Here is a 12,302-nt window from a genome sequence, read left to right on the forward strand (position 1 = left end):
CTAAATGTTCATTGAAGGGAAGTAGATAAATAAACATGATTTATAAAATGAAATACCGTAGTTCAATGAAAATAAACGAACTGCAACTACACACAACAAAATGGATGTGTAGTTCTCATGAACATTTTTTGAAGGAAAGCAGATAAACATAGTATAAAACATAAAATCTGGGAACTTGTGGAGCTAATTTATGATAGAAGTAGGGCTAGTACCTTTTGGGAGGTGGGAGGAGTTTGGTGGAGGCACTTCTAGTGTTATGCTCTTTTTCCTGATCAGGATTGGCGACATGGGAATGCGCACTGATTTATATATACACTCTTGTATTTGCAATACTTCAACAAAAAAGTTAAAGTGTATTTGAGAGAGAAACTGACTCTTGTTTTGCTCATTTTTTGGTTTTAAGGCCAGACCTTTGTAATGCTTAACTTCCATCACCTTTCTGTGGACAGATTTTACTCTGGCTGTTCTATTTTTGCCAAGTTCTGTCAGATACAGACATGAATGAGTATATACAATCAGGATTTGCTGAATCTTCCTTGACTTTGCATTTTTAAAAGTCCTTGGTTTACAATGAATTACTGTCTTTTAGGTCGTGATAAATTGTGCCATTCCTAAAGGGTTGAAGTACAATCAAGCTACGCAGACCTTCCACCAATGGCGAGACGCTAGACAGGTGTATGGTCTCAACTTCGGCAGCAAAGAGGACGCCAATGTCTTCGCAAGTGCCATGATGCATGCCTTAGAAGTGCTAAATTCACAGGAGGCAGGTAAGCTGTCCCTCAGCTGCTTTTATCCCTGATATGAAGTACCACATATGCGTTAAGGCAACTCTTAACTGAAAACCTTGTAAACACGTATGTTTTTGTTGTAATTCTTGAATTTCTACTATTCTTTTACAAAAATGTAGACTTAAGTTTGTTGATAGTAACATTTGGTCTGGGAGGATAGTCCTATGAGCTGTTAATCTAGTGATTTTTTTCACACTGTCACTTAAAATAATTCAGTTGTGTTCATTCTACTCCAGAAACTCAACTTTTGTTGCAAAGACATAGGGCCCAGAGAAGGTGCAGTGGATAGAAATTATGCATGTGTATTATCTTACTTTTTTGGAAGAAGTGCATGTTTTCTGGAACACATTTTTCAAGCCATTCCTGAGCCCATGATCTGCAAGTAGAAGCGGCTCTCCCTCCTGGTAGATGAAAATGCGATTCTTGAAGGTTTTAGGGGTGCCCTCCGGTGGTCAAGGCCTGAATTGCATCTCTGCTGGCACTGTGCTCGTTAGAAATAATTCACCTAATATTCATTTAATGTTTGGAAATCTAAATTTAAAAATAATTCACTTGAAAATAAGAATTTAAGATTGTGTATGTGTCAGGTATGAGGTCTGTTTTGTTTTAATTAAAAAGAAATGCACCAATGTGTGCTTATCCCTTTGGGGATATAGATTTTTTTCGTATTTCATTTTCTGAACTTTCTAAAATAAACATATGGTACTTTTATAATCAGAAAAATAAGTGTTATATATAGAAACAATACAAATATGATTACTTTTGCTATGTTGTTTATTTAGTAGTGATCCTCAATATAAATAGGCTGTAAACAAAATTTATTTTAAGGGGAAGGACTGTTAAACAAAAAATGATGTTTTGCTGAAAGTAAAGAATATCAAAAACTATTATAAATGTTAAATTATATTTATACCTTGCCTTATTCTAAAAAAGGATTTGAAGCATCTAGCTTATATGTTATCCTCTTTCACTTGTGGATTTTCAGAGCAGAAAGACATTTTTGGGTCTTGCAGAAACTTTTAAGTTATTACATTTAATCAATATTTATATCAGATCTTCGTTTGAGGAAGTTAAAGATGTCTATAAATAACTTGAGTGTATAGTTATAGTTTGTTTTGAGAAAATAAACTGCTGGAATGTCTCTGGGTCTCCCAGTAGGTTAGAAAATAACATGGAAAAGTCTGCCTTGTGTGTATATGCTTGTGTATCTGTTCTATTTTGGGTATAGAATTATTTTTTTGTCACCATAGTCTTATCTTAGGGAAGAGACTAGAATTGTGGTCCTTGATATCTTATTCAATAGATCAGTTACGTAATGGTTAAAGAACCAAAGTTTGGACCCTGTATATGCCAAAAACGTTGGTTTTCTCATGTTTGAAACAAGCTAACATTTTTATTTTTAACTTTCAAAAGTGTATCCACTGATGTTAGAAGCTTAAACGTTACTCCTTAAAAGTAATTGAAATTACTGTTGTGCATCTAGTCATTGATTTTTTTTTTTTAAACCAGATGGGTAGGATTGTTTTTAATCAATGTATAGTCATATAGCTTGCTTTGAAAATCCAAATGCTGATTAATGTTTTTTCTTCTAATCTTGCATTTATGAAGTTAATGAGTCAATGTGAAGAGACTCAATTACATTCCTAAAGTAATAAGCTTTATGACAAAATGTTCCACTTTATAGAATGTTCCTATTATAGAAAGTTTGGCAAATAGGAAAATTGCCCATCATCTCGCTAGTTACACAAGCGTTTTTGGAATAGCAGTCTTCTTACATGGTTTGATAATATCCTTCTTAGATGATTTTGAAACTTTATTCTCTTTGTCACATTCTCAACCAGTAATAACCACAGGTTGAGAAAAGAGACATATTGTTAGGAAAATTTGGTCAATCCTACCAGTTTCCTTGCATTGTGGACCAAATCACTGGCAAAAAGTTTTTGGTTCTGAAGTTTTTTTTTCATTTGAGAAAACAAAGCAGATAAAATGCTTATATTCTGTTGGTCTAATTTATTTAGTAAATGACTGCTTTCTTTAGTTACTTGGAGTTAAACACTAATTTCTAATTTTTTTATTCCTGTCAGTTGGTTTGGAAGTAGAGGCTAAGAATAAGATGTGTCCTTGGGAAGGGATATAATTTCTTGTGTAGATAGCCAAAGTAGAATAGGCTTGTATCCCACTGCCGAATTATTTTGTGGCCTCCTCCCCATCCACCTAAGCAAACATACTCAGTAACGTCACCTCTCAGCTTCATATCCCCTTCCAAGGCTGTTGGCTTTGGATTTACAGCCAATTCCCTGCTAAAATCTTCTGTTACCTTTCTGCCAGTATCATGTGGAGAAGCTTAACTTGCCTATCCCCTCCCTAAACAAACAATATACCCTATTAAAACTCTGGTCAATGCTAAAGAAACAATCTATTCATAAAGTAACTATGGATATGAATTGTGTATGTATTATGGTTATTCCACATTGAACATTTCTATATATTTTTGTTTGTTGGATATTACTGTCAGTATTATCCATTGACTATCATTATTGGTTAATCCTTTTCAGTGACTTTCATACTTTTTAAAGTTAGGGACACCTTTGCCAGAGGCTCTGTGTATGAACAGACAAAAACTGAGACTTCCCTGATCATTGTGATGGGGGGTGGGTGGTGGCAGGGCTCCTGAGGCCTCTCCCTGGTTCTCCAGAACAAGATTTGAAAACTACTAACTCGTCTTTTTTATCAAAAGCAATAAACATGCAATTGTCCCTTCCTCCCCCGCTCATCTCCCAAGTCCCCCAAATCCTCAAATAAAAGTGTTTTTTTTTTTTAAATTAAGATAAACAGCTTTCTTTGGGGCTGATCATACGACCATGACAAGGTGCTCTGTGTGTCTATTTTCGTATTTCCATTTCTTTTATGAAAAGGGTGGGTGGCAGGAATGTTTTCCTTTATTTTGTTTTTAACTTGGTATGCAATTATCTAATATACTGGAAAGTACAGAAGGTGCTAAATACAGTGAGTTATATTTAGGATTTAAAAAACACAAATCACATGTTCTAACATTTAAGAAAAAGAGCTGAATTAGTGCTCTTCCTTTTATACCAAATGCTACCGTGTATTTCTTTATCTAATGAAATTGACTCAACTTTAAATGCGTTCATTCAGTGTGCATTATCCAGAGTGATGCTTTTGACTTTTGTGTTAGTTATCAGGTTACGTTTATAGCATTTTTTTGTAGCTAATAGTTACAGATCATCTAAAATATTGTCAAATATTGTTTCAAATTTACCTGAGTGTTTCTGTGTCTCAGGTGCTCTTTGTCCAATTTTATATTGGTGTCCTTTTATCTCAGTTGTATTCGTTAAAACTGACTTGTACATTTGTTAACTTATAGAGAAAATATAACTTCTTTAAGTCTCTGACTAGATTTAATCACTGTGGGTATTATTTTGCAAATGGAGTAAACATGCCTTTTGCTTTAAAAAATATATATTGTCAGTCAATCCTTTTGATTATTGGTGGAGATAAATTTTTATAATCTGTTTTATTTTGAAAAAAGTTTATAATTCATTTGAAAATAGGAAATAATTTTTTAAATTTTTGTTTTAAAAGAAAATCATCTACACAGGCAGTAAAATTATTCTACTACTTTTGTTCTATTCACTCAAGATTGAAAATATCTTTCCAAAAGATATGAATTAATCGCAAAACATTTTACTGTTAACTAAAAAACTGCTTTTGTTAGCTGTTTAAAAACTGCTGTTTTTAAAATTTTGTTTTAAAAATGAGAACACAAAGATAGCCTCCTTATGTTTGATGTTTTCCTCATATTTTATAAGTATTGATATCCTATTCATTTTTCTCTGAATGAAAATTTGGCCTGACATGCCTTCCATTAGAAGCATTTGTGTAAATCTTATCTCAGCACTTTTGTGTGTGTGTATTTTTTTTTTCAGTTTTATTGAGATACAGTTATACACCATACAAACCATTCAAAGTTATTTCAATATTTTAAAATATCTTTGTGACATATTTTGGAATTAATTGGGTAAAAAAAATCTCAAAAAGCTTCTAGAAATACTTTGTTTTTAGTAACACATATTTTCAGTTCTCTTAGATTACACATATTCATGGGAGCAGTATCGCACTTATATCACAGAAATGCTCTCAAACAAACGTGGTTTGAGCATAGGTACTATCCTAGGTGCAGGAATAATGTCATCATAATAAGGCCTATCCCTTGCCTTCTGAGATTGCACAATTGACTGGAGCTGGAAACAGACCAGCAAAACTGTAGTATGTTTTGTGAAATGTTGTAAATGAAGTATGCAGAAAGGCCTTTGGCACATCTAACGAGCTGCAGAGTCAGGGAAAGCTCTGAAGAGGAGATGATGCTTTAGCTGTATTTTGAAGAATGAGGAGGCCTTGTTCTAGATAACAGTCTAGATAGGCCTCTAGATAACAGTCTAGATAGGCTTTGAGGCAGGATCTCATGGAGCAGGTTGTGGCTTGAGCATGAGAATTTACTGGAGAACATGGTAAGAGATGAGACCAGAAAGGCTGCAGTGGGCTTTGTGTTCTTGCTAAGAAGTGTACATTTTATCATGAAGATGGTGGGGTCATTGAAGGGCGCTAAATAAATGTTTGGTTTGATCAGGTGTGTGCTTTAGGGCACGTGTGATGGACTGGAGAGCATGCTGTTATAGGCATATGAAGGTCAATTTAGGAGGCTGTTGAAGTGATAGCAATGAGAAAGATGATGCCTGAACTGAATTGATAGAGAGGGGAAAGGAATAGAATGAACAGGAGGTGACACACTTGTTTAGTGGCTACTCTACCTGCCAGGCATGTGCTTCTACCTATGACCTCATGTAGTCATTGAAACAATTCTGAGATAGGAATAGTGGTCCACTATTTATTGGGCATCTGCTGTGTGTCAGGTACTAACTAACCGGATATGTAATTACTGGTAACCTTTATGACTGTGCAAGGTTGGTGATATTATCCTTATTTTATAAGTGATATTGGGAACTGTGGGAGGTCACCGGACTGGCCCAGGAGCTCACAGCTAGACACTGGCATGAATGGCGTTTGTAACTGATCTATTTTTAGAATTCAGGTTCTTTCTGCTATGCCAGTGAGATTTCATAGGCCAGCCGGGAGGGAAAGAATGGTGTTTAGGATGATTCCTCAGAGATGGGGAAGAAGAGGATGGGAAGTGTCTTTGGAGTAAATAGTGGGCAGTGTGTAGACATTTGGTCTGGGGCATACTGCATTTGGGGCACCTTATTAATGCTTTCATAAAATCACGTGTATTTGGTCCTGGAAAGTTTCCCTGAAGTAGTCTTGGACAGTGTTTTTCCGAGTCTTCTAGCTTTCCTAAACCAATAGAATCTACTTGGGGAAGTTTCATTTTGAAGCAGATAAAGCATAACTATATCCCATCAGGATTTAAATAAGTGGCAGCGTTAAGGGCCAGGTGGGAAAGGCGGCCTTTTTGTGAACTCTATCATATACTGCCTCCTTCTCATACTTCTCTCTTCCAAAGTTTTCCCCATGTGTAAACTCACAATCTCCACAATCTTGTGGGGTCAGTCTGTAGCTGGGAAGGTTGACATGGAGAGGTGAGACTTCCCTAACGTCATACCTTACCTAGAAAGGGAGACAGAACTGGGGTTTAGGCCAGTTGTGATCTTCAGGCCATTTTTTCTTTCTTTTTTTAAATTATACATCTCTGCCTCTCAATTCAAGATCTTTAAAGCATTTTTTCAAAGGTTTTTTTAAGAAGTCAGTTCAGGATGAAAAAGTAGGTCTTCACTGTGATTTGGTCACAAATCTCTGTTCCAGATCTCTGCCTCTGCCTGTCATGGCAGGTTGTCCTCTCTAAAGCTATTTCTTTATTTATAAAATATGGATCATGTTGATGCCTGTGTTAGAATATTGTTTTGGAAACTAAATGAGGTTAAGACATTAGTTCTGTCAAACTATGATATGTCAGTTTTGATTGCTAACTTTTAAAAAGAAGATAGAAAATTCTACTTTGTGTTAACTGGCTTAGAGAAATAAAAATTAGTAGGGACACTTTCAAATTTTCTCAGATCTCTGTGTTTACAAGCAGTAGAGACATTTTTTGTTTTGTTTATTTGATTTCATCTCTGTGCAAGGGGAATTTAGATGCAGATCTTGCCCTAAAGGATTTCCTATACTTGCAGGGGAGATAGGTGCGATGCGAGAGAAAGCTGCATCTGAAGTACGGTGTTGTGAGTAGGAAAAGGGGAGGGCATTTCTTCTCCCGGGAACAATCAGGCATGGTTGTAATGAGGTGGCTGGATCTTGGAAAGTGAGTAAAATGGTATAACGCCAATGTGGGGAAATTGGGGGAAAGGCATATACGAAGCCTGGGGAATGGCTTCCAAAGTGGAAGGAATGAGATGTGTTTGTAAAGCAGGGGTTTCTTTGGTTGGGCTGGTGGGAATAAAGGCGGAAAGACAGGTCTGATTAAGCAGGGCCTCTGAGAGCTGTGGGTGGTAGAGATGCAGCGTAAGTTTTTGAGCAAGTGGAATAATATAAACAAAGAAACCCAACAACGGTTTGAAAGGAGAGCTGCTGGAGGCTGAAAAACAAGCATTCAGATCCTGAGTGCAGGCAGAAATAGTAAGGGTAGAGAGAAATTTTAAATAGAAGGGTGGTGACTGTGATAGAACACTGTTTTAAACGGGGAAACCAATATTGTGCTGGTTGCCCTCCATCCCCTTAATTACAATTTTTTTCATTGAAAAAGACTTCTGGCTATGCCTTTTCACCTGACAATGGTAGAATTCTCTGGGAGAATATCCTCTTTGTTGGTGATGAAGTACCTAAAATTATTTCTGCCATGTTAAGAAGCTCAAGTTTGATAGAAATAGATGAAAAATGAGAATGTAGTTCAGCATAAGTTTGAGTTTTTACTGTAAACTTGAGTCAGGTTTTAGAAAGAAAGGTGCGTAGATTCCTTTTGGCTTTAGATAGTTCCTAGTGTGACAAAAGAAACTATTAATTTCTTAGTGAAATTAGAGGGTGAATTTGTAAACCAATAGTAATTTATCAACAGACTTACATGTGTTGTGTATGAATATCCTTTTCCTTGGAAAACAGTTCATTGTGGATTAGAAGAGTGATTTTCAGCTTGGTAAGCACAGAACTATCAGCTTTAGTATTTTGGAAAGCTGAATATGCAATGTACGTACATTATGACTTCCAGTGATAGGGTTTTATCTATTAGCTCAAATAATAAACTTCTATTTGGGGGACTCTTTAATTTTTTAATTAAATAATTTAACACTCTTTAGAGGTTTCTATCTAAAACTAATTAGAACTATTAATTGACGTATTAAAAAGTTGAAAATCTTGAGATTATGCCTGACACTTATAAGGAAAGTTAGTCACAGTATCTTAATGGAACATGATCATTTATATATATTAGCTGTGAAAGAACAAAGATTAATGATAAGTACATTTTCTTTGCACAGACTTACTCTCAGTACGGAGTCCAGGGAGGATTAGTTAACATAGGAAAAGGGTTTCCAGTTGTAGGAAGGTTAGAGGCCCTGAGCCAAGCTTCCAGTTCCTGTGACCTTCCTTTAACCCTTGCAGCCTCCGTCTCCAGCCTCCCTTCTAGCCTCTCTCAACCTAGGCTCTATAAAAGAATTAAACCCTACAGAAAAGATTTCGGTGCCAGTCCTGCAGCTTTTGTGTTCTTTTTCCTTGGCCTCCATCTCTGCCTGTGCTTTCTGATCTCCCTTTCACCCAAAAGGACTATTTTGTAGTCCAGGACTGGTGTTGGGATCAGAAAATGACTTTGGATTAATTGAGAAATACTTATATCTCTAATCCTTCAGTATAGCTTGTCGCTGTGTCTAACTCTGACTCTTCATGTTCTTCTGATTTCTAGTTACTTGGTGTATTTTGTGTCTTCTCTTTTTATGGAACATTATTTAGGCCGTGTGAGTGAATTAAAAAAATACTTTTCTGTGGATTTTACACTTTTTGGTCACTAAATGTTTGGGAAAGCAACTTTAGTGTGACTTTCACTAAGTCTTGCATTTATTATTGCATTTATTAATGCATCTAATGCATTTTTCATAAGGATGGCTTTAGCCTTATGTTGCAAAACATAACTTATCTTGTCCTGCTCCACCATGGAAATAATTAAATGACTAAACGATGAAATGACAAAGCCCAGTGATACATCTGGGCTTCATAATCTCACAGAAAGTTATTTTAAATTGAATTTCGTTGTTATGCAGATATTATATTCTGCCTACCTTTCTTCATTCTTGTTTCTCTCTTTTGGCGGTTATGCATCTTATAGTAATGCATGTCTGGTGCAAGTCTAGCTGGTGACTTCAGTTCTCTTCCAGTTTACTTTGCAGTAAGCTTGAAAATTTAATTGACAGTGCTGCAGTGACCCTAGGATGTCATCCATGATTTTTGCTTTCCTGCACAAGAATAGTGATTTGCATGCAATTTCTGTACCTTGAAACTCACTCATGTTTTTTTTTTTTTTTTTTTTGCATGGGCAGGCACCAGGAATCGAACTCAGGTTCTCTGGCATGACAGGCAAGAACTCTGCCTGTTGAGCCAGCGTGGCCTGCCGTCACTCATGAATTTTAATCATATTTGTTTCCTGTAAATTGGAGAAGCATTGGCTAGGTATTAAATAATTAAAAAAAAACTTCTGGTACTCCTTTTTAGGACTTTTTCATCTTTAAATAAGGATGCCAGGAGTGAGGGTGGAGGGTTGCTTTAATAGAATAGGATCTATCTTGTTGCCCATTGATGATAAGAAATTAATTGCTGGAATTGCTTCTGCTGGGTATCACCAACAACATACAATGGGACGCACACCTGTTAGGCTGTTTTTACACTTTTACACTTTAATTTCAGAAATGCTTTTAGTTTATGTTAAGTGTGGTGCTGTACTGTTTTGGTTCCTTTACCTGTATTCAGCAAAGAGCATGGGCACACTCGTGCTTGCCTCTGAATTAGCCTTGCTGTTTTTATGATCTAGGCATTATAGGAACAGCCAAATCATTCTTTGGAAGATGGTATTAATAGTGGTTTCTTTGAAATCAGCACTTAATATACAAAGAATATTGTAACATGATTGCACTCATCCATAAAAAATTCCTAAGAGATAGTCTTATAATCTAAAAGAAGAAAAGTCACAGTGAACTGATTTCTTTGTAAGCCTATTAAGATGCTATGCAAGATAATAAAAATTTATTGGCAAAGTCCCTTGAGAGATGAGAGAAAAAATATGAAAATGCTAAACTTCCCCACCTGGAACATTCCTAACACTCTCTCAAGTGTTAGGGACTCCCAAGTTAATAGATCAAGTTCTTGATCTTGAGGCTTGCTCTTGGGAAACTTATTTCTGTAACAGGGAAGCCACGCTTACCTTTAATTATGCCTAAGAGTCACTTCCAGAGAACCTCTTTTGTTGCTCAGATGTAGCCCCCTTCTTTCTCCCTCTCTCCTTCCCTCTTTCTGTCCCCCTCCCTCCCTTTCCCCCCACCTCTTGCTCTTAGCCCAGCTCTATAGGTAAACTCATTAGTCTCCCCTTATGTGGGACTTGACTCCCAGGGGTAAAAGTCTCCCTGGCACCATGGGATTGACAGTACCTCCCTGGCCAAAACGGGTGTTAGAAATGTAACAAAATAAGGTATCAGTGGCTAAGAGATTTCAAATAGAATCGAGAATCTATTCTGGAGGCTATTCTTATGCACGCTTCAGCTAGATAATCAAATGGCCACGTTATGCCAAACCCCAACCAACTGTAATCCTGAAAACCCTAAAGAATGCTCAGGGCTCTAAGGCCCTATAAAAGTTTCACTCACTAAATTTATTTTTCAGACACTTAAAACCTCCAGATGGTTCCTGTGCCAGATAAGCCCTGAAATCTAGAGGTACCAATCTCCCCCAAAACATCAACCGGTTGCATCCCTCTACCCCATGAACTCCTTTTTCACACATGGAAGTTAGAATGGTCATTGCACAAATATCCCTGAAGATTGGGAGTAGGGTCAGATGAGAGGGAGGAGTTGTAACAGAGAAGATAGAAGATAGAATTTAACAAATGATTATAGCTACTGAATTATTACATTGATATTTTTTGTTAGACTCTAGTGTATTAGAGCAGCTAGAAGGAAATACCTTGTATTGTAGAACAGTAACCCATACCATACTTTGAAATTTGCTCTGTAAATACTTGTAAAACTCTACTTAAAATTTATTACTTTTCTACATGTTATGTTTCACAATAGAACATGTTTTTAAAAAGGTACTATGCAAGTACTATTGTACTCTCCAAGAGAGAAACAGATATGAATAATAAGTTAAAATTGCTGACCTCAAGAGACTATTACTTGTGTAGAAAATATAAAACATGGTCAGAAATATCTGCAAGGCTGTGTAAATACCATGAGTGAGTACAAAGTGGTGTAAGAGGAATAAGCAAATACAGCATGCTACCCTTATGAAAATACGTAAAATGATTCTTACAAGGCAGAGCTGACATTTCAAAGGTTTTGGATTTTCTGAGATAATTCACACTAGAAAACCAATGACTTCCATTATCTAGAAAATTTCAGGGGATATTTGGCGATGACAGTGCTTTAGTAGAAAAAAAAATTTTTTGCTGAAGAACTTCCTTTGCAAATACTGTTGTGCTTTTCATTGTGTTGATATTTATTGCACTAGACCCAAAGGATTACTTTTTCTTACTGTGACTTAGTTGCTGGTATCCATTGATTTAATGTTTTTCTCAGGCCTTAGAATCATACACCCCTAATGTTAACTGGACACATGACACAAATGCCCAGGAGATGGGTCCTAACTTCTGCAGATGATGCTTGAAACCCACCTTACGTTGATAGATGGGTAAAGGTTTTCTTACCTGCTGTAGTGTGTGCCAGATTACCTTGCTGCTCCCTGCGAATAAAAGTTTCCATTGTTCTTAGAACAAAGCCCAAATTCCTTAAGGTAACTCAGGTATCCTTTACAGCCCCTTTTGACTCTACTCGAAACACAGTACTCTGTCCTGCTTCTAGGCCCTTTCACCTTCTTTCTGATGTACAGTTCTTCCCCCTGGCTAAACTCTTTCTCTCTGGTCTCAGTTGAAACATTATTGATAGTCTCACTCTCTTACCCCCATTCCTTAAATGCACAGAAAACACTAAATGAGTGCCTACTGTGTGCACATAGCAGGTGAAAAGTGCAGACCTGGCTCCTGGCCTCATGGAACTTGAGAACCTAGTCTTGGAGGAAACACTAAATAAGTGTTTGTACACATTCTTGCTTGAATACATTTTTCGTAAGTGCTGAGAGAGGGCCTGACCTGGTCTGGGGAAACATCTGTGAGGAGGAAAAGTTAAAATAGGTGGATGGGTTTTTTTCTTTTCGTTTAGCTGAGGGAAGGCTGGTAAAGTGCAGCAGTATTTAAAGAAAATCATGGACAGCTATTGATAACAATTTTGTCACCTT

The 12,302-nt window shown here is 36.7% G+C and overlaps 1 protein-coding gene across 4 annotated transcripts in view; it reads left to right on the top strand.

The window, feature by feature from the left end:
- ENAH (ENAH actin regulator) overlaps window positions 1-12,302 on the top strand; it is a 191,591-nt gene that overhangs the window by 123,886 nt on the left and 55,403 nt on the right. For all 4 annotated transcript variants that reach the window (XM_077168587.1, XM_077168588.1, XM_077168589.1 and 1 more), the window contains exon 3: window positions 590-767. In XM_077168587.1, the coding sequence (XP_077024702.1) occupies window positions 590-767 (178 nt within the window). The remainder of the gene's footprint in view (window positions 1-589; window positions 768-12,302) is intronic.

This window comes from Tamandua tetradactyla, chromosome 7 (assembly GCF_023851605.1).
Source record: "Tamandua tetradactyla isolate mTamTet1 chromosome 7, mTamTet1.pri, whole genome shotgun sequence".
Taxonomy (NCBI): Eukaryota; Metazoa; Chordata; class Mammalia; order Pilosa; family Myrmecophagidae; genus Tamandua; species Tamandua tetradactyla.